General features: G+C 37.7%; 1 protein-coding gene across 1 annotated transcript in view; it reads right to left on the reverse strand.

Annotated features, from left to right (window-relative positions):
* STARD9 (StAR related lipid transfer domain containing 9) overlaps positions 1 to 23,942 on the reverse strand; it is a 121,112-nt gene that overhangs the window by 19,440 nt on the left and 77,730 nt on the right. The window contains exons 15-23 of the mRNA XM_049825920.1: positions 23,776 to 23,850; positions 22,370 to 22,549; positions 18,426 to 18,477; positions 17,375 to 17,512; positions 16,385 to 16,467; positions 15,238 to 15,341; positions 12,997 to 13,044; positions 5,605 to 5,795; positions 778 to 1,261 (exon numbers count right to left, since the gene is read on the reverse strand). Of these exons, the coding sequence (XP_049681877.1) occupies positions 778 to 1,261; positions 5,605 to 5,795; positions 12,997 to 13,044; positions 15,238 to 15,341; positions 16,385 to 16,467; positions 17,375 to 17,512; positions 18,426 to 18,477; positions 22,370 to 22,549; positions 23,776 to 23,850 (1,355 nt within the window). The remainder of the gene's footprint in view (positions 1 to 777; positions 1,262 to 5,604; positions 5,796 to 12,996; positions 13,045 to 15,237; positions 15,342 to 16,384; positions 16,468 to 17,374; positions 17,513 to 18,425; positions 18,478 to 22,369; positions 22,550 to 23,775; positions 23,851 to 23,942) is intronic.

The following is a 23,942-nucleotide window of genomic DNA, read 5'->3' on the forward strand; positions in this document are numbered from 1 at the left end:
AAGCAACAATCTTAATGCCTTTCAAAAGCAAATTCTAGCAGAGAACCAAAATAATAATAATAATAATAAAAAATATAAATTTCTGTCAGTAACCATACAGTCCCCCAGATATCCTGAAATATGTTCTGCAGCACAAAGGATTAGCTCGATGCTATGTGGTATAGCTTGGTATTTAGTCTCTGTAGGCTCAGGTAGCTGCAAACATTAGTTAAAAATAAAGGATGGTTCTAAGTCACAGAAATCCACTTAGCTATTTCCTGCCTTCCAGACCATGCTGTGACAGACACCCTAGCACCCCAACTTTTTAGCATTGCATAGAGATATTTATTTTGAGAAAGGCTGGCTAACTTAAAAGTCCAATCCAGAGTCACCTCAATGATACAAATATTCTGAGGGAAGAGTTTAACCCTAACCAAGATATAATGATGCAGAAACTAGTATTTACCAACGGTTTGAACAAGATAAGAACAAGAGTTAAGCCAGTTCTGAAAAGCATTCACAAAGAGGTAAAAAGTACAGAAAGGCTTGAGAGAGGAATGTAAAAACCAGTGTGAAAGACCATGTCAAAGAGCTAAGCAGAGAATGCACTGTACAGATCCAAGGAAAAAGGACAAACAGCTGCAGTGTGACATAAAATATAGTAAGTTCACTGATATTGGAAGTTTGGGGATTATCTCAGTACGTTGAAAGGCATTCTGGATTATACGTTGCCACTGAAAATTCAAAATTAATTTAAATTCAAGGTAAGTGCAGAGGAATTGGCCGATGTTAACTTACCTGGGTACATGAGGCAGATGTGGGTTATAGAACAAATGCTGCCTGTGCTGCAAGGAACTCGAACCCAGTGACTTCCTTCTCTTTTGCAGTTGTTGATCTGAAGAGGACAGTACAGCAGTATTTTCATTTAGGACTTGGGATTGTTTCACACACTCTTCATTGAGCCAGCAGCTAGCTTCCAGATGCTCTAGGTTTTGCTTGGCTTCCAATAACTTCTGCTTCTTGACTATCCTTTCTAGCTGGAATTTGACCTTTTTCCGTCTTATGTTTCTTTCTGCCTTTTTTAAGGAGTATCTTCGCAAGAGCTCCAGCTGTACCAGTCTCTTCTTGTTCTGCTGTAGCAGGGAAGGGCAGATTTCTAGCCCAATGGTACTCTGCACCTCAGCCTCTGCATACAGCCTAGTCTCTGTTTGCACTGCAAACTCCCTCTGTTGCTGCTGAAGGGCAGCCAGTCGTTTATTCTCATTAATAAGCCACTGCTGGTCTGTAAACAAAACAATGATTGAAAGAAAGTAAAAATCATAGGAAAAACATTGTTCGTTACTATCTTGTTTCTTAATTTAATCAGCCTTGAGTGCTCATTTGAGAACAGAATTTCTATGCACGTAGAAAAGAGTCTTGACAAACCATTTAGAAAAAAATTCATCATTGCTGCACTTTATTGATAACAGGAAGCCTTTCCATTGGGATAAGGACTTGGGTAACAACTGCAAGATGTAAGCAGGGGCTTGGGTAATATAGCTAAGGAGACTGGTGGATAAGACCTTGTTTGTAAGCAAAAAGTAGAACACACTTCAAATGCTCAAAGATTACACTCAAATGTCACCTCAATTTAAAATATACTGGAAGCATTAAAAGGCCTGAGTTCAATTCTGTGCACTTTTCAGACATAGGATATATATTCACAGTAGTGAAGTATGACTCATTAGTTTTTTACTGTGAAATGTGCTACTACTTCTGCTATAATTATTCTGAAGTCACATGTTAAGCTTCGTATATGTTACTTAGGGAATGAATGTATGTGCACTGACAGCAGAGTTAACAAGGGAACTAGAAGAGGAAGTTGTACAGAGCTGAACAGAACCTCTGTATTAATGCAGCAGATGGAATTTCAGGCTCACACTGATGAGCCTTTGGCCAATAAATCCCTACATTTCAAGTGAAAAAATAAGCACTTGTGCAATCTTAAAATGTTACTGACTTCTCATCACAGCATTTGAGTGTTTCACAACTATTGTAAAAAAACCACATTTCTCTTTGTGCCTTTTGCTCCTATCCTTTCTTCCTTAACTTTACTGAACGAACAAAACCCACCTGCAAACTATTTTCTCTCACTTGCCTAGGCATGCTGAACATGAGGGAGCCCAGTCACGCTAAGTAACTTTGTTTACCACGGGAAATGGCAATTTTTGTGCTTGCCCTTATCGGTGGCAAGTTCAGTAAGCCTGAAGGCTAGACCTCTCTACGCTCCAGTCGGGATGTGCCTCATTTGTGAGGGCAGCTGCAGCTGCCAGCTACCAGTCCTGTGGATGGGCATGCAACCTTCAAAGTAGGTTGAAGACAAGGCTCAAGGAAGCCACCATAGAGGTACCTGCTGGACAGTTCTGCCACCCTCTCTAAACCCATCAGATGGAAACTTCCAACAAGCAACACAAACCCTGTGCAGCACCTGGCTGAGGTAGAGCAACAACCACAAATTTCCTGCCTGTTGCAACTACAGCTGCTCCAATAAGCACTTGCCAAAACAGCCTGATGTGAGCCTGCAAATTTTATACACGAGCACTTTAGCATGTAATGTACTTGAAATAAATCAAATACACTCATGGCAAGGACGCAGGTGAAGCCAACACAACCTTCAGCTATCAGGACAAACAAAATGCAAAAAAACCCTAAGCTCGTACCACCAGTTAATGCATATTTTTCATAAAATCACCACTCTACTCCATAAAGACAGTTAGCTTCTCTACTTTTGTAAATGTTCCCCATATTTCATAAATGCTAAATATGCTCACAAACTGATTAACCTAATTTGGTAATAAAACACATTAACTCTGCTTACACACTTAGTCTTCTCTAAATATTCAGAACCTGATCTTTGCAGTCAGTGGGGAAACAGTAGAGAACACAGAACACCAGGTTGATTTGTTTTTAACCCTGGCTGCAAGACTACTTTATTCCATGCAGGGGATGTGCTTAGAGGTCTTTCAGAGCGCACTGGCTTCAATCTGAGCTATGATGAACTGTAACAGTCAAAAGAAGGGGTTATTGAGATCACCACTACCAGATTGCATCTGATTGCTTGGACATGTTCTCTTAACAAAGCAGAGTTTGTTCATTTTTATGCTGCTATAAAAATACACATATTCAGCTGCACAAAGCAAACAAAAAAAATACCCTTAAGTGAAAAAGCATTGTAAAATCACAGGCAAGGTTCCTTGGCAAGTAGAGCATTTCTCAAAGGACCAAAGCTTTTCAAAGCACTCTGTCTTACTAGCAGCAACATTTTTTTTGGCTGGGCTTACCTTCAATCTGCAGTCCTTTACTGAATAAGCAACCTCTTGTTGTTTATTCAGGGGGTTAGGAATTAAGAGCTATTTATGTCTGATGTGATGAATGAGGGCTACCTGCAGCTCTGCACACCCTGGGTTGGGGCTGTGGAAATTTCCCTAACGCAAGAAATCATTAGTCCATAGGGATTGTCAGCATCACTTGCTTGGTGACTACTGATCTTGTTAAACATACTTCATGAGTGATCCCTACTACAATGAGTCTCCTGTCCCGTTTATGTTGGCAGCTCTGCACATAGCACGTGCACAGAAGTAGGAATTCTAAATCTATGGTTACTCTACAGATAAAAGGGATGCATTTTAGTTGTTATTTTAGTTAATTTTTCTTGATAACATTTTTAACTTTCCCATACAAAGCTTTTTTCTCAACTCTTTATTTCCAGATCTGTCCTCTTTAGCATGTTTCTAGCAAGCAGATTTAGCAGATAAGTTTCCCTGCAACAGAGCTGCAAACTCTAAGATGCTAATTAATCTCTGCTCACAAACTTGCCTCTGTCATGAGCTGAGACACAGAGGGTGCAGAAAAGGTGGAGAACTTTGGTGGGTTGCCAAGTGAAGAATTGTATTTGGCTGGCAAAAACTACCTGCCTAGCTAGGCTTTGGGTGAACACAGTGAAAACAGCAGAACTAGATGGATGCAAAGAACAAGTCTACAGACCCAGGAAATAAAGATATTCTGGGGGAATTCCCCTGGTTCTCTGTACTATCTACATATCTTAAGTCCATTTCTGCTACATCCCATCACCACAATTTCCTTTTAATCTCTTCATTGTGGCTGACATAATTAAAAGATAGCAGACTGCATAAGTTTGGGTCTGAGAAGCTTCCAAAAATTCCCAGAAGTTTTCTTCTTCCAGGAACCAATAGCAGGTTTTGCCAAGTGGGAACAGTGCCTTTGTAATAGGGATACTTTGCTTATCAAGAAACCTGGATCAAATCATTTGTTAAACAGCAAACTAGAGAACACTATAACCACCCAATTTCAGTGGTCAAAAACATCTCAAGGTTTGAAATGTTCCCAAATCAGTCTATAAACTCGTTAAGGGGCAGCCCAACCCCACCAAGAAATCTTGCTGAATATGTCTGCCTGCATGCAGAGCAGCACCTCTGGGGACCAGGAGCCACTGACCCTAAAAAATACCTCTCCAAATATGCTGTGGCTCTACCTTCTGTCATAGCTATTTACCATTCAAAATCTGGTCACTGATCTAGCCTTTAGTACTCTTGCATTATGCTGTAGAACTTCCTAGAAATAACTCTTATTTGAACCAAAGCACGTATCTCTTTTTTTAATCCAGTTTTGGTTTAAAACAAATTCAGCAGTGAAGAATGCAATACCACTAACTAATCATCTTTAGGGTAAATAAGACACATATCGTATTTTTAATCTTAATTTGTTGCACTTCAGTTTCTACCACAGAACATCTTCATACTATAAAAGGGTTGGGGGGGGGAGTGTTGGAAATTGTCTATATAAAACCCAGTTGAAACTCTCCTTCCCTTAACTGGGGCTGGGATTTTAGCTCTGAATTTCAGTGTCCCACCTACTTCTCAGATGTATTTTCTTTGTTTTCATTGTTTAAAACTCACATAGCAACCACAGAAAATTCAGGTTTGAGGCATGGTCTTATGCCATGGCTCTATTTTTCCTAATGAATGAAATTCATTAAAAGCATGTGAAAATGGTCTATATTGTTACAGATGACATCATCAATGAAATGCATAAAGAGAGTACCTCAACCAACACACACTGCTGTGGTGCTTGGTTCCTATCGCATCCTGTTGTTACAGCAGTTTCCCCTGAAAGCTTATGGTAGGAACTACCACATTCATCTCTATTTCAACTTCCCAGAACAACTCATTGGATGAAGCACAAGAAAAACTTACAACAGTAGACTTGGTCTACATTGCAACATGGCAGAGTTGCACTACAGATATGAGCAGAGCAAAGCTACAGAGAGGCAGGATGGGGAGCAGCTCGGGAGACAAGAGGCTCAGTGCCACAGCGGAGTTGCACGCTGGTGCTGTCTCTCCCAGCAGTGACCTGCAGAGCTAATTAAACAGTGCTGCTGGTGCACTGCAAAGGAAGCCCTTTAGTCCTGTTAATCAAAGCTTAGTAACTGTTCTCAAGGGAAAGGCAATTATAAGAGAAAACTAGTAATAAGCTATAATAAAAGTTCCACCCGTAGTATAAAGCATAACGAGGACAAAACCAGCAAGAGGATGAAAGAATGCAGCTGTGGAAGAGTTAGGTACTCACTTTCTTGGATCTGCTGGTTAATTAGTGCTTGGTCATTTTCTAGTTCCCGCTCTGCTTTGATCTGTCCTCTCAGGATCTGCTGCTGTAAATCCTCAACATAGAGCTGCTGCCGTTGAATTTGTTTTCTGTGGAAAGCTTCCTGGTCTCTCAGTTTCTGCTTGTACTCTTCATGCACAGCATTTATTTCTCTGCTGTTAGAAATGTTGACAGTGAATTTAAAACAGAAACAAATACCAAACATTTGTAATAAAACAAGTCATCTTACTAAAAAAAGACAGACAACATTTAAGATATTGTTTTTGTTCAGTAAGGGTGCATTATGACAAAAACTGGTGATGGTAAAGTGGCTGTGTATATGCATGTCATAGTAGGCTACGATCCTGTAAGTATCATAAATGTCAGCAAACATGAAAGCTCTCATGGTGAAGCAGAAAATTCCATCACCAGAAAGATAACACCAAAAAGAATTTTTAAAATACTGTCACTTTTCATTTTGCTGTAGATCTTCCAAGAATGAAATTGGGGAGGGGGGTTGGTTATATGTTATAAAATTTTATAATCACTATATAGGATATTTGTCATCTAAGTACTTCAAAGTGCTTTACAGAAGTAACAAACATTCTTCTCTGTTTTCAGATCAAAAATCTCCAACCTAGAAAGGGTTATGGACATTATTGAGATTACACTGACAGTCTCTGGCAGTACCAAGGAAGGAACTTGATCACCCAATTCTCTGTTGGATGCAACAACTATATTATGTGACTGCTTCTATATTTGAAGCAGAATTGTAATAAGAAAAGTGACTAACCTGTGAAGAACTGCCTTATAGTCCCCTCCAAGATGTTTCATTCCTGCGTGCCAAAATTTTACATGCGCACACACATAGAGTAACAATCAAAATAGTATCTATTCTTAGCATGATCCATGATAATATTCAAAATACATTAACTCCCTCAAAGGAATATATATTCTACTTGTCCACACATTATCATCAGAAGTCCTTAACATTAAAGTTATATTATATATAAAGGTGATATATGATCTTTGCCTGCTGTTTTGTTTCTAAACACCACATTATTATATGTAACCTCAGAAAATTAAATCTTTAGGTCTAGACAAAAAATTTAAAATATATTTTACTAATGAAGTAAATGATGTATTTATTATACTTTTAAAGAGAGAAAAGGTATCAAAACTGTAAAGAATCCCTGAAGGTCAAAGAAAACGAAAATATAATTTCAAAAGGAATGCTTTGGAAACATCATGTTTGTAAAATCAGTACCAATACAAGGTCACCTGTATGAAAAGAGCATTTGACCTTTGCTACATAGGAATTAATTTGACATGTCTATTTAGAACTGTAAGCATGTGTTCAAAGCAACCATTTCTACAGCAACAACTTTGATTCTGTGTGCTTGATTAGCAGACAAAACAGATGAAACAATTAAGCAGCCGAAGTCTACAAAACTTCTGGAGTACCTTTACATGGAACATATATTTCACTTTCTTAAAAAGCAGTGGGAAAGCCTTACTACATAGAAGCCTTAAGATTCTCAGTAATTTACAATATTACTGTGACTCTCACTGACCTGAGGAAAACAGAATTCAGTTTGGTTTTGATGTTTATGTAAATGTAATGCTGGTGAGAATAACTGAAAAGGAATATCTTCTGTTCAATTGTCTGGCATGGTGTGAACAGTCAGAGTACAAACTTTGCTACTGTCATCTGCTAAATAGTTTGTGTCTGTTTGGGACCCACAGGAACGAATTATAAGAATAGACAGCTCCAAGTTCTATTTGTCCTTGGTTTGACTACAAAGATGCCAACAATCCGTGATTTGTAATTTTTTCCTCTCAGATAAACTTTAATTGATCCCCAGGAAATAGGAGAGGGGTGCCTCATTTCTCATTCAGCTGAAGTAGGTTTGAATTGACACTTCACTGCAGCACTGAAACACTCGTATGGCCATTACAAATGACCAGCTGTTCAGGTATTTGTAATGCCACCAGCTACGGGGGGGACAAACTCAGAGGTTAAATCTAGACTGGTTAACTAAAGAAGAATCACTTTATGAACATAGTATTAAATCTGAAGGATCTCGTTTAGGAAAAGCTCCCATGGTTTTAATGATAACTCTGAGGGAGGCTTTCCCTGAATGTGGCTTCCAGGTTATCTTCCATATTTTCCAAGGGAAACGTAATGGAGCAGCCAAATAATCTGGAGATTAAAGGACTGATCTGAGACAAGACCTCTCTGATTTTGGAGCAGTTTTATCACCTCTGTGCTTTCATGTACTTAGGCTGCAAGGTCTTCAGGGAGAGGACTGCCTCTGGATGCTTATGCACGAAACCTAACAGAGCCCTGATGTCAGCTGAAGCCTCTTCTTGCTGATACGTTAAAACTAATAAACCTTAATAGCAATTGTAAATGTTAAGTCTCTGCATACTCTGACGATGGGGTAGTCTCTAACCTGTTTTGCTAAAAGACATATAAAAGCTCTGATTCCTATCGTGATATGAAAGTTGAAAAACATGACTCTAAATTTGCTACTGGACAGTTGCATGACCTTGGGCAAGTCACTTAGTCTGAGGCATGTGTGAAATAAGCAAAGTACATTAATCCAAGAGGAGTGATGAGGAACCATTAACATTATCAAATATCAGAAAGTCAAGTATCAGAAGAGCTGATTTCTATCATCTATCATTTTATGATTTATCATTATTAGCACCATTCTGTATGAGATTGAGGAAACTGAGTAAATCATTGCCAATAAGGCTGAAAAGCTGAGCATGATAGTAAAACAGTAGACAAAGAATTCCTGTTCTGCAACTGTTTACTAAAACTAGATAAAATAAAATTCCTCTTACAAAATGTCTCATATTCTTCCTAACCATGACTTTTAGCACTCAGCCATCCTTTCCATAAAATTGACCTATCAAAGTTCAATCTGTTTAGAAATTGAAACCCAGAACATTTAAGTACATGATACAACTCAGTGTTGCATTTCAATCCAAAGACCTCACAATGCTCACAGAGGTGGTTAGGTAACATCTGTTTACAGCTGGGAGAGGGTCAGAAGCTCTTCCCATACTTTCCAACAACGCTGAAACAATCCCACCCTCACCCCCACCCATATATTATGAAGTATCAGAGAATAAGCAGTCCAAACAAAGCAGATGGAAGTGTGTTGTTTGCTGTTCTCAGCAGCACTAGCGTATTCCCTCATGTGTGTGCTAATGGCTTTTTGCTGAACTAACATGAAACTGTAAGATCCTTTCCAACAGGCGTGTGTGTTTGCACACAGAGCAGAATACGATGCAGGCCAAGCTGATGTTATTAATCACAGCTCTATACTATGACTACACCCCAAAAAGGCAGAGCACAGATGCATACCGATACTTCGCTTTAAACCTTGGAAAAAAACCCACAGCACAGCAACCATTACAGTATTATTACTGCTTTTGTTCTGGTGATGTAGCTAGTTTGTACAATCCTCTCTCCCTAAGGTTAAAGTTTCTGTAATAAATTACTGTTGCTGAAGGTATATATACGAATTGCAGTTCTGCTCCTCTTTGCTTCATCTCCTAATTTTTAATAGTACAAAACAAAAACCAGGCAGGGCAGTAAAGACAGGTCTGAATACAGAGACTGAACATTAAACACCTTTTTATGAAGTTGCTTCTTAAAGATGGTTTTCTCAAGCGGAACAAAAAGATAATGAAAATTCATGCAGAGCCACTTACATAATACAGGTATGCTGGAAGATGTTTTTCCTCTGGCCATGAGACTACTGACTGTGAGAGCAAAATGACTGGCTGGTTTGGGATACAGATCTGTCTCTCACAGAAACTGCTGAAACCAAGAACATGAAGTAAGAATGCTCCCTTTCTGCCTTTGAACATGCTATGTCATGTCAACACACTCTTGCTGGTTTGTGGAAATAACACGACAAACTAAACTAAAAAATGAGATGATGATGGCCCAGAAAGAAAATAACAGATTCACATGCTTTGTAGCTAAATCACCTAATAGACAATTTAAAGAGCACTCAGTTTGTGTAATACATGTTTGGATGACTAAACTAAAACCATATAGCAATCCAGTTAACATAAGAATTTAGCCATACTCTGTAAAGGGTAGATGAGATCACTCATTTCTTTCATCTAAAACATCTTAAATCAGATGTACTGTTAAATTTAGACTTGAAATACAGGAATACTATGAGATACAGGTATAAAGCACAAACCAATTTTTGCTATTGCTTGTATTCCTGCCTTCCCACATAAGCAATCTATGTTTGGTATAGTTCTAGCAGAAAATAATATAACCTCAGGACAAACGTAAGACAAACAGCTTCGTTTCTGTAGGTATCAAGACATACATAAAATCTTGGTTTGGCATACTCTGGCATATAGCATATAAAAAAAGCAACCCTGCATAGAATTTCATAAAAGCATGCAGATTTCTAGGTGTACCAAATGCAGTGAGAAGTGTCAAGTTACCCCTCCTCCAAGTAAACCTTTAAAAACAGCAAGTAAAATTTCAACAAGAGAAAGACACCAACCTTAAAGATAATCACAAATTACTGAGAAAATTTTCATATTATACCAATGCTGCCGGATTGTTTTCCATCTCATTTTTCTCTCCACAAAGTTTGCATGACGCGTGCTAAATGAACCATCTGTAAATCCACATTTTTTCCAGCCTGTTTTGTCGTCAGCTCTCCGGGATCCTATTGTGCAATTCTCCTCCCCTCTTCCCCAAACACTTCTACTGCTGATGCAGAGGCTGGCGGCTGCTACAGCATAATGCAGTTTTTAGTAACTATGGCAGCAATAGCTCTGTGGTGAGGCTGAATGCCTTCTGCAACAAAACCTTAAGGCTCAAATAAAGAAACTCAAGTGAAAATAACCACTGTTGCTAAAAGCTGAAATTTGCTGATTTTCACAAAGAAAACATCAGTTAAGTTAGCAGCCCCATCCTTCTGTCCGTCTAGAGTCCCATTTTTCTTTTATAAATTACTTTTCCCAGGGGAAGAAGAGTTAATAATAAAGCAGAAAAAAAAATGTTGGCAAGGCATTTTGCACCCTTGCAAATCCCAGCACTGAGAGCAATAACAAGTCAGGGTTTCAAGCCTATCCACTGATACACATCCACCCCCACTCCATCCTCCCTCTCCACCCGTGTCCAATCCATGCCCTTTCCCGCAGGGCCTCAGAGCATCACAGAGCAGCAGGCACCACGCAGCTGCCTGGGATCGTACATCTGCTTCTGCCTAGCACAGAGGCTCAAACCTCTCCTTTCTCCCTAAACCAAAGGGAAGAGCAATGAAGGAAATACGAAGACATGGTATTATCACCTCCTCCAGCCTCAGGAAGCAATGCCACTCACACAACTGAAAGCAAAAGTTGGGGATGGTGGGCAGGAGGTGGGAACCAGAAACCAGTCAAAGCAGCCAGCAGAGTCAGAAACCTTTAGAAATAAGGGACCTTTAGCAATGTACACACAGAGTAATCCCCTCCATGGAAGTTACCATGAGAAGAAGTATCATTTGGATTTCAGATTAGCTGGTTTGCTTACAGAAAAAGCACACCTGTGCATTTTTTGTTGTTGTTGGTTGGTTGGGTTTTTTTAGCCTTTCCATGCAAAGCCTCATTTTTTTGTTTGCCTAAGCCCCCAAAACAAGGGTAAGGTGACTTACTTAAGGCAACCCTTTAAATACACTTCTAAAACAGAACTCTTTTTGGCAACAAGTCACAGGCACAAGACACAGCCACGCACTCCGGTAAAGGTCACCACTGCCTTGCTAAATTCCAGTTCAGCTGGAACTACAATCTATCACAGGTTTTGCCCTTATTATTTCAGTTATATATAGAATCAGTTAGTTCCCCTGCTAACCCACTATACATGATTCTGCTGTAAGCTGTAGAGTTGCAGTGACTGATACAGTGCATTTCTCTGTGAAATGAAATATTTGAGGGATCTTTTAGGAGATGCAAAAGAGTCCTTTAACTTGTATTTGTAGAGCACTTTGAAATTCTCAAATGAAAGCTGTAAGAACTCAGAGTACTATTTTTACAAATATTAGGTGGACACGTTAACTATACCACATGAGAATAAGGTGTATGTTCTCCAGCATCAGATGCCACATCTACGGGCACTGTTTCCTTTCCAGTTCAGTAGTATTTCATGCATTCTTATCAGATTTTTTTTCACTGGTTTAACAATGTTGGTATTTTAAAAAACAGAGAGCTTAAACATGTTCCAAGGAGCTAAAATTAATTCAGTGTACTCTTATACCACTGGAATCTAATGGAACAACTGTTTTTTCTCAAACCAGCAAGAGAACAAAATCAGGGTTTATATTTATATACAGTGTGGTATTAAGGCAATGACAGGAGCAAGAACTTCATTGTCTAGTTATTTGTGGTGACGGTATCATATGATGACTGATGCCAGTAACAAGCCAGAATTCTGTGTGTTTGCTGGCTGACAAGAAACATAGAAGTTTGAAGCGCTGGGGCTCTTCTGAGTAGGCTGTATGAACAAGCAGCCAAGTAAGAGTACAATAAATCACACCCCTTTTCAAAGTAAGTTTCATGCCTAATGTTTTCATATTTGGGTGCCACAGTAGAAATTTTTCTCTCTCATTTCTCAAAACATTTTAACATACAATTAGAGGTAGAGTTGGTAATTCAACCCATGAAAAGCAAATGGGGAAAACCATCATCACACTGACAGCATGGGAGATAAGACTGTAATTAATCAGTACCATAATATATATATGCTCATATGTTCTGAAATAAAAAATCCAGAAGAAAGCAAAGTACCATCAGTTCCTGATTAAAGAGTACTTAAGCCCATGGAAGCCAAACAATTTCTGAATTATTTTTGTGTGCAGGTGCTGTGCTTCTCTGCATGAATGAAGGATGTTCTATGCTATGACTTCTTTTTTGGATTCTTCCATAAAGCCATTTTCTTCTCACCAGAAAAGAACCCAATTTGTCCAAGGAATTTTCAATATACTAATGCGTATTCACAGTACCTACTACTGATATCAAATTTAATACATTTTAGAGTTTTTATATATTGTAAATTGGTGGCAGCTTCAGCGTAAACCCCACTCTAGTCATGGCTCTAAAATCCAGGTTGCACATGCAACAAAGATACAAACCATTTGCACAAGATCAAGTATGAAGAAAGAACATGGTTGCAGAGACTTGCCTATAACTCAGCTGCATGTACAGATTCTTGTTTCAATATGATAAAAACAAATTAAAGCTTGAAGCCTAGTTTGCATCTCTTCTGCAGGAAAAGAGTGTAGCACAAGAGAAGACAAGGCTAGAAGGGCCAAAAAATTCAGCATGATTTAGACACGTTAATATTCTTACCTTAGTTCAGGAGAACATTTGTTTTCTTTAGAGTTTCTACATTTTTGACTGCAAAAATAAAAATAGGACATCATAAAGGTGTTCAAAAAGAAGACAAGAAAACTTCACTGAAGTCTATTATACACAGACATGTTACTGTAATTTTCAGTAGAGGAGGACTCTAAGATGCAGATTGCTAGCAGCTGGGAGAGCATCAAGAACTATCAAGTCAGAGGGGACACACACACACACACAGAGCTTGCCCTGTTCTTACATTTTCCTCTAAGCACGTCCTTCTGACAGAGATAAGACTCTGTACTAGGTGGACTTTTTACTGATGAACAAGTAAGCACTTCTTGTAGTCCACTTAGTCCTGTATTACTGTTTCAAAGTACCTCGGACACACCTTTTAGTACTTGACATTGACTTTTCTTCACGAAAGCTGAACATTTGAGGGACCACTTATATCTTATTTTATTCTCATATTATAGATCTTAGGCTAGATGTCTCCATTGTAAACCCCTCCATGAGCAAAACTACTTGTCTGGACAGAAACACAGGCTTAGTGGTTACTGTAAAGGAAGGCTGAGTAGATCAATTCAGTTTACCTTTGCCAAAAAACTATTCAAGAGGAAAAAAAGACCACTGGATTATGTAAGGTGAAAGACAACTAATATTAGACATAGTTTATAGCTTATTCCTGTAAGAGATGGACATTCTTAAAAATCAAGTGAATGCAATACCATAATGCTTTTCATTTTCACTGAAGTAACCATTTGAGAGAATCTAGGTAAGTATGAGGGTAACGTTAAGCAATGTAATATGCATAGTGCTGTCCAAGTGATTAAAAAAATTGATCAACACAAACAAATCTGCTATCTGAATGTGGTCTGAAAAAAATCAATCAGAAATGTTCTTCAGTTTTGTCAGGTTAAAAAGGGGAAAACCAAGTGCAATTCTGTGCTAAACTGTTCACAATGCTCCAGGATTTCTGCAGGTTTTTCTAGGACCACCAACAAATTTCTAACAAAAGCTCCACCTCTGATGTTTATACGTATGTAAAGAACAACTTGGTATCTACTTTTGAAGGTCATTAGACAAACCCTTATTTTAAAATTCTTTGTAATTTTTACAAAGAAAATAACAGCAGTGATGTGTAAAATGTACCTCAGTAAAGAAACAAAATTAAATACCACTTTGTATAGAAAGGTATCACTGCAGTAAATGAAAAGCAAATGCAGAGATTAGATACATTAAAGAGAACACATGGAAACACAACTAGCCAAGGTGGAAAGCAAGCCACTTGACTAGAAGTATGAAGAGATGTTCAAAACAGAGATAACATTTTACGCTCATAAAAGCAAGATGAGATATTTCCTCTAGAAAGAGATAAAAGATTTCCAGTATGTTACCACACCAAAAACACTCTAGCAAGAAGCAGAACTATCAACAGATATGAATGAGAAGATGGCTGTTTCTTGCCTTTAACAGGTCAATTGAATGTGCCAGGCTGAGAGGAATTAAAAAAGAGAAAGAACCCAATTACATTTAATTCCATGATATTCTGTTTTCAATGTCATTAACTGAAACACAGGAGATATCTTAATTCATTTTCCTGATACATATTAATCGCTGTCTTCATCACACCAACCCTTCCCCTTTCCGAAAGGCTCTGCCATGAAAAGCATACACTAGACACTGTGAGTATGAGCAGCTCTTCAACATTTTGGAAGGAGTCTATGCCTTATTTACTGCTCAGTTTTAAAAAAAAAAGAGAATCACAATGGGTTTCTGAGATGAAGGGCTCAACAAGGACTTGAACTCAAGGGAATTTATGAACAAACTAACCTTCTGTTTTCCACAACAAATTAGCAGGGAAACTGAATTGGTAATAATTACCTTGGCTAAATCATATCTAGAAAAGTCCATTCTGTGCGCTGAAGTAAGAATATTGTAAAAATTACAGATTAGCTTGTAAATCAAAACAGCTATAATGCAGATGCGCAAGTGAACTGAATTAAGGCTGCCTGACAGTCTCATCTGAGGCATTTTCTTGATTGTGCATCAATAAATAATTTTTCAGGTTTGTTGCTTGGATGTCATAACACTGTATATTAGTGGCCAATGCATTTTCTCAGACACTTTTATCTGATCACTTGAAAACATGATGGGACCTATTCTATAGACAACTTAAGTTTTGTCTGAACCAAGTCCTGGTTTCAGACATCATCCCACATGAGAAATTGTTTGTTTTAAACTCACTTGTCAAGAGAAGAAAGGATATAGTGAGGAGAATGGGTGCAACTTCCATCCAAGTTGAGCCAGTCCAAAGCTCCACAACTCAGAATGGGTGGGGTTTCATTAATCTACAAAACACACAACATGAGAACGGGGGGGGGGGGGGGGGGGGGGGGGGGGCGGGAAATCACAGCAACCCAGGAACTTCCAAGTTATCATTAAAACTGCCATTGCTCACTACTGCGTGCAATGCTGCATAATACCTCCCATGTGAGTTTACAATCTCACCCTTCTGCTTAGTCTTTGATAATTTGCAAAATTGCTAAGTATTTGTTACTGAGTACTCCTCCTCTTGTAGCTTTGTTTCACTGTACTGCATATGTTTCATTAATTAAGAAATTAAGAATGAAAACAAGTGGAAGTTAAGCCCCTTATCTCAACTACAGAATTGTGTACAAAAAGACAGTTGAGTGGAAAGTATTAAATGTTACTATATGAAAACTCATTTTAAAAGGTAGATTCTTGCCAATATCAGTTGGTAATACGGTTATATCCTAAACCAGAAAATTTACATTGTCAGGTTTTTTAGTTACATATGCCAGTCATTTTAAGAATTATCTAATTTTTTTTGAAACATTATTGAACTAGCTGACCAAATAATACCTTACAGTTGTTAGTTCCTGAGATTAACATACCAAGAACTATTTTATCTATTTTTGATGTATGTAACAAGCAAGTGCTTTCAGAGTCAACAATACTCAACCATTTAATCCCATAAATTTTCCATTTCTTCTAGTATACCTCATTCAGGATGGTGAAATGACAGAGAAAGAAGATAATTCAGAAAATTATCAGATGTGGAAAGATTCTTAACTGGTCTTTTCACTGCGGCATTCTGCCTGTTTCAATCCTACTGTAGTCATGACTAGAAATAGGAAACACTAAATTATTCAAGGGATCTGCATCATCTTTCGCTAAGCACATCTGAAAGAAGCACTAGTGTCCTCCCTCAAAAGGTTTCGTGTCATTACAGACCATTAGATAGAGGAAATTAAGCAAGTGAATACAATGATGGGAAGAAATATTATCTATATCAAGCTTGCTTTTAAGAGGGAAAATAATTAGGAAAATCAATGAAGAATTAGGAGAGAAAAATAGTTTTAGAACTTACTGATCTTCTTTGTCTTAAGATAGCAGCTTCTGCTGGGTGATTGAATCTAAACTTATGAGACTTGCCAAGTACAACAAGGGCCCCTGTGAAAAAAAATTAATTTGAAATCTACAGAGCCATAATTCATCAAACAGTTGGTCCCTAGAATGTTAGCAGTTTCTTAACTCCAGTATACAGACTATAGCATAAACAAACTACTACAGAATAGTATGTTAAAAAAAAATAACATTCTGACCAACAGCTTTCTGACCATCACAGAGCAGAGAACTATTTTTAAAATTTGCCACTATGGAACAGCAGAGTTATCATTCTGTAACAACAGCATCCAAGCAAACTAATCTTGGAGACGTCTGCAAATTCAACATAACAGTAAATTCCCTGTTCATATTAAAGACGAGCATGACTTCATATCAAGAACATAACCAACCCAGTTCTGGAAACTTTTTTTTACACCTTCTTTTTATGAATCCAGATCACTGCAAGTTCCCAGAAACTGGACTGTTTTTTTTCTTTATAACAACCTGAAAATATGGGAGTCTGATCCATTTCATCTGAGCTCATTCACCATAGCCTGTGAGTCAGTGGCTACTACCCTCCACGTAAACACACTGAAAAAGTTGAAGGTCATTTCGACCGTATTACATAATTGCCAAAAAACCCCACCAGTGGTCAGCTGGCTTAGAGCCAGTCTCCACTACCTTCCACAACAGTGCCTCTGACTACAGGTCTTCCCTTTTCAGAAGGCTACAGGCTACTGCTGCCAAAAGGGGCCTTAATATTGTCGCCTATGTCTTCATTTTACTTTCTGTGGGGTACTTATTTGTCCCAGTCTGGAAGCTCTAGCCATGGATCAAACCTTGTGCTGCTAGGCAGCAGTAGGAGACTGACAGATGTATTTCTTAGATGGGCATGAGTTCCATAAATCTGTGTCTCTAAACTCCGGCGGCAAGATTATTATAATGCGGCATTCATAGAAAAAGCAAGCCTTACCTTGTGACAGACGACATGATCCAGTGACTTCACATCCATTCACAGTGCAGTGTGCGCCATGAACTGGTCGCAGTGTCACAATCCCACGGTGGTTGTCTATCATACAATGATCCCTTTCAATCCACCGTCCCTGCAAAACTACAACGTATAGATTTATCTCACCTGTTGAAGGGGTTGGGTTTGCACTATTTTCCTCACAATGAAGTACCACACACTGTTTGACACTATGACCGCATACTTCATACCTCAGAGAACTATGTCGTGTGCAGAACAAGGAGATGAAATTGTCATCTTTGATGGCTGGCCAAGTACTCAATCACAGAAAAACTTGATTAAAACCAGGGACATTGCTCTTTGAAAGTATTTGTGGTTCTGGAAAACTATACACTACTTTCCAATTTGTGAGCTGATGTGCAAACTCTTCTATTGTGCTGAATTTTCTTATTGCTATTATGTCACTTACTGTTTATATTTTACTAATCTACTGGCAGAAAATAATCAAACTTAACCAAACCTACCAGAACTACCAAAGCAGAGATTCTACAAAGTTTCCAATTTCAATATAAAGTTTCAACTTTCTACCATAATTTCTAGCTCTTGATATTGACAGTTAAAATTAAAAGCAAAAATGAAATGAAATAATAAATATTCTTAATAATTCAGATTTTATATCTAAAATAGTCTGCCAAGGTAGAGTTGAAAAGCATTTTCAATGTCTCATGATCACTTGTGCCACTAGTTTAGTATAGAAAATACCAAGATATGGACGTTGGATGAAGATATTTTTAAACTCTCATGTAGCATTTCACAAGTGGGAAGAAAATTCTGACGAGATCTCAATTAGGTCAAGACCATTGACTTTTTGACCTCTTAAACAAAACCAGAAATAACTGAAATATTTTAGCCAACTTAATTATTCTCTTCTACTTACCTTCTTCTGTAAAGAAAGCTGACAAACACAAACATTACCTAGCTATTACACATGACAAATGTAAACGTCTTGGTTTGACCTGACCATATCATAAAACAATTTGTAATATCATTCTCTTACCAATGTCTTGATCTTGGTCTGAATCACTTCTTCCAATTTTGGTTGTTCCTTCCTAGAATAAGAAAAGAACTAATTTAAAAGTCAGTTACTGGAAGTGGATTATATAGAATAATTAAAACAACTTTGGTACAGCATCTTAGCAAATACCTGAAATAAATCACCTCTGAATGACTGAATTGTTTAGAGCAAACTCTATATACTATTTTGTAATACTTCAGCCTGCTGTCTCCTGTGGCGATCCAATTACTTCTTATCTTGCAGCTATGTCAGCTTCTCTTATTATGACCCCAGTAGATGAAGTAACCCTCAGTGGATGATTTTTGGACTGTGTTTGAGATGAATATTTTTAATATGAACATACGTTCTGATGCTTTGAGCTTTTACCGTGAGACTTCTTTGCAGAAATGAGATAATTCTTTTTATAAATATCCATGCAAGAAGAAAGAAGCTGCAAAATGATTATTCAGTTAACTAGGCTTTTCAGATATAAAAGTAACAGAATTTCTATTTTTTAAGGGAACTTTGTCATAGATTATGAATTCTTCAAAGTAACTACTAAAGGAGAACTTTTTTCCAAAACTTATGACATTTATAGAAAGTCTTCTTGGTGATTATGGTATATGGGCAAGTTCCTAAACCTGAAGAGTCAATAACTTCAAAGAAAAGAACTGCCTAGGAACAAAAGTCTCCAGAACAAGCAGACTCAAACCATATTACGGGCCAGTGATGGAAGACAGACAGTATTCTTATGGTACAGTGTAAATATCAATAAAACAGCATTATTTAATCAATACTATGAGGAAAAAGCTACCAAAAAAAGCAATGAATTTACCACCTGTCTAGCATGTCCCATTACTGGTTCTATCTTTTTTCTTAGGAAAACAAAGCAAAATCATTTCCCAGCTCTGAAGAGACACTATACTTGATTATTGTAAACTGATTAGTGAATGTGCTCTAAAACGACTTTAGTGGCAACTCTTTCAGTCATATTAAAATTAATTATGGTCATTAAACTACTTAATTTTTGTATTCTAATTAGAATAAATTGAATACGCTTTCTGCTCCAAGCACATTATCACCTAGATTTAAAGATGAAGCAAGAAGTAGTAATCGGAAGCCTGAAGACTGGGAAAAGGGAAGCTGTTCATTACTATAAGATGATGCAATCATGGGTAATTATGGGTAAATCACAGTGGTTTTGTGAATTGGAGGGAAAGGGAATGATTATCATTCAGTTCCTCACAGAGCTCAGCTGTCTGAACCAACTAACGGAGCCTTCTGCTGCAAGCCCTGCTGGGACTCCCTTGCTGGAGAGGCTGAAAACTGGATGTGCCCAGTGCCCCTCCTTTGGAGCAATTATCAAGTTACATGTCAGCTTAATGGTCAGTGGCCTCAACCACAAAATATCCACCTGGCTTGGCCACAACTTGTAGAGAACTTATAATCCATATGGCCTTTGACTCACCTCATACAATCAAGTGAGTTAGCAACATGTATTTTATACAAATAAAAGTAAACCAACTCCTAAAAGGCCTCTTTATCAATTACCTTTTCTTGACTAAACAAAGAAATAGCTATTGTAATTCCAAAATAAACTTTTTTCCAATGTGCTGAAATAACTCTCTGGTAATACAATTTAATTCAGAAAAGTGTATTACAGCAGTATTGGCTCATGAAATTCACAATAGTATCCCAGTTAGTGGAGTGATTCTGGGTGAGTTTAAGTACGACTAAAAATTGCAGCTGAGAGCAAGGGTACAGATCCCATACAAGCAAACTATCTCAACCTAAAGAAGAAAATAAAACAAAAATAGCCATAACCCAGGCCCATGTCGATTTCATTTTTTTCAAATGCTATTACTGAGCTAATATTTATACTTTTCCCTAATTTAATATTTAATATTCCACCTGAAAAAGTGAGACAGATGATTCAGATGAAATGACTGCACAACTTCACCTTAATATATCGAGGTACATCTTCATATCTGCTGAAGTGGTTCTACATTGTCACCCTCTTCTGGCAGTGTTTCCTGATTAAGGGTAGCATTCCCAAGGTGCATTACAGAACCATAAAGAGTGAGACTGCTTTCCCCCTTCAGATTTAGGAGTACTCCAACTTTCAAAAAAGTTTTTGAAGTGCATCTTTTTCTTAAACAATATAAACAAATCCCATACTTTTAAGCTATGCAAAAAGGTCAGTTAAATTATAGGGAAAACATACATTTTTGTTAATGAAAGCCAGAAAAAAAGAACAGAACCTAAGAAAGAAAGGTTCTTTAAGCACAGGCACAGCATTGATTAGTGCAATTAATATTATGGAATATCAAGAGACTAAAAGAGTAACACATTGTTTATTCTACATGATCTGAAAACTGCTGCCACAACCTCTCCATAAAAGGACAAAGTAAAGTGCTGTTTTACGTCGAAGCCCTAATATGTAAGGAACCACTAATGTTTTACCTTCTTGCTGTTCAGATGAAGGTAATAGACACCAGAGTCTAAAAGGTGCAAAGCACAAAGAAAAGAAAAGGCAGCATCTAGGAGCAAAGAAACAGGGGACAAAGATGTTAGTGTGACAGAGATACTAATGACTACAGAAGGTGACCCTTCAAACTAGGGTTCTCCATTAAAATGAATATCTTTAAATTACTTCAGGTGTTGTCAAAATTAGTATTTGAAAATATTTGCTGTTTCCAAAATGGCACATAATGGAAGACATTTAAGTAGTAGCAATTACTTTTAATAAATATTTAATGTTAATGTAGGATTGAGTAATCAAGTTGCATGTTCATCAGCACTGGACATTATTACTTGGTCCCTGATTATTACTTAGTACAATTTCTTTGTGCTGGCATGAAGAAAATTAGTAAGGTTTCTCTTTCAACATGATGAACAGCAGCATGATTTCTGTTTCAAATATTTGTTGCGGCTTTTTAAAGGAAAAAAAAATCCCATGTCCCTAAACTATATCAAGTAGCACAAAACCTAGATTTGGATTAAGATATTTTATTAGTAGACAGATAGATGATTTTCAACCATATTTAACACATTTAACACATTTTTTACTAATGAGTGCATTTCTGTAGAGGTACCCATTCATCATTCCTTTTACGTTAAACAGCATCAATATTTCAGTAATTTCCATTAATTTAAACAACATTAAAAACTTAAAGTCCAGCTTAGCACTGACTTATTTTAAAAAAAAAAAAAAAAAAAAAAAATCCCCTAAAACTATTTGACCTAGCCATGTATATCATAAGCCTCAATGTGGAGTAATATATATACAATGTTATGAAACCTTCTTGGTGCCTTAAATGAACAGCTACACAGCAAAACAGTATCTACGAGGCCAGGATTTCTACCTGATCCTGGAAAATAGCCGATCAAGTGGGATCACAAGTAATTAGCATTCAAGTTACACACCTGGAATCCACTTGGCAGGCCTCATAGGGTTAAAAGAGCAATATATAGAAGTCATTGTCAAAGTGAGCTTGTGCTTGTTAAAGCTTACTTTTATCTTTGATCTACACATATACAAGTATTCTAGTCTCAAGCATACAAGTACCTAGTAAAATCTGGACCAGTATGTCTGGTATACTTTAAGCACCATCCTTTACGTTTACACATGCACACACACAGACCTGTCCTCATGCTTTATGGACAAACTACTAATGCCTAATTTGAGTATTTTGCTTATGATACATTATCAAATAGTTTGCACAAGCATTCATAAGAGGTCAACTTATTATTCCATATATGAATTCTTATCCTCCTCCATTTTCAGGTATCCTCTTTTAATTTTTTCCCCATTATCTGTGTCTTGTGGGCTGTGGCCTTTACTTTTTGATAGCTGTTGTTGTAATGCCATCTTAACCACTCTGTGTCCAAAGAAAATAAATGTTTTCACATTCAAGGGAAAAATAAGACAAGTGACCATATCTCACCCTGAGATGATACAGCACCACTCCTGTGCTGAGGATATCATCATCCATGGCCATTAGATGAGGTAAACTAGAACCTATTGTTACTCCAGCTTTTTCTTTGTTGATGTCCACACTGTATTCTTCCATAATGGCTTTCCTGTCTGTCCACTTACTTGTCCAGTCTTTGGTCAACTGCTCAATCTTAAAGAATAGGAGAGGAAACTGTTTCACTTACTAAGCAGGTTAATTTTTCTCATACATAAATTTCTTCAGAATGAACAGCATTTTTTTCCAGTTCCTGGATACAAAATTCTTTCACCACTTGCAGCGCAGGTGTATTTCTAATTACAGTACATTTCTGTGGCAACAAAAAAAATCAAGTAAAAACTGTGCTACCACCTAGTGGAGTAGGTTTAATCTATTGAAGACTCATTTCCCAATTGTCAGAAAGATATATGATCATGCTAACTAGTTATTTTGCCTGTCTTTAAGCAAAACTTAAAATTAAGATCTCCAAACCCTCTCCAGGTCACCAGTGATCAAATCTTCTTAGTAATTTGGTGACTGCACAATAATTTCCTTTAAATAAATTGGAGGAGTTTAATCTTAGAAGACAGAGGCTCTGTATAATGAACTACTGTGATATATTGAGACAGCTTTCAAACAAGGAGTAGATAGTGCAGACTTATTGATAGGCAATGGACAGTATCCAATTAAGGACATGAGACTTTAATCACAAATTGTTAGAGAGCACCCAACATGCTGACCTGGTTTTGAATGTAGTATGAGAATAATGTTGATAACACACTGATGTTTTAGTTGTTTCTAAGCAGTGTTTATACTAAGTCAAGGACTTCGCAGCTTCTCATACTGCCCTGCCAGTGGAGGCTGGGAGTGCACAAGAAACTGGGAGGGGACGCAGCTGAGGCAGCTGACCCAAATGTTCCAAAAGGGTATTCCATACCATATGATGCCATGCCCAGTATACAAACTGGGGAAGTTGGCCAGGGGACATCATGGCTCGGGGGTTGGCTGGGCATCAGTCAGCGGATAGTGAGCAACTATATTGTGCATCATTTGTTTTGTATAATCTATCTATTATTATTATTATCCCTTCCTTTTTCTGTCCTATTAAACTGTCTTTATCTCAACCCACAAGTTTTACTTTTTTTTTTTTTTTCTTATCTCGATTCTCTCCCCCATCCCACTGGGGCAGGGAGTAAGCGAGTGGCTGTGTGGTGCTTAGTTGCCAGCTGGGGTTAAACCATGACACATGCATTAAGGATGGCGGTTTCCTGCATATTCAGAGCAAACAGGAAAGAATTAGGACAAAAACATTTTCACTATCGTTTCAGAACTATGGCAATGCTATCTCCCCAGCCCAGTGAAACAGGAGAGACTTACAGCATCAAATAGATCAGACAAACCTTCATTTCATTCTGAAGAACCAGCTCGGTCAGATTTCCATCCCTGTCATCACTCCAAGAAGGACTGGAATTCCTCTGTACAAACAGCAGCCACCAAGATCTACATGTTAGTTTCCTTATTCACAACCAGTGGGCATGTTCTTACACTCTCCAGAATTTCAAGGAGA

Source organism: Accipiter gentilis, chromosome 22 (assembly GCF_929443795.1).
Source record: "Accipiter gentilis chromosome 22, bAccGen1.1, whole genome shotgun sequence".
Taxonomy (NCBI): Eukaryota; Metazoa; Chordata; class Aves; order Accipitriformes; family Accipitridae; genus Astur; species Astur gentilis.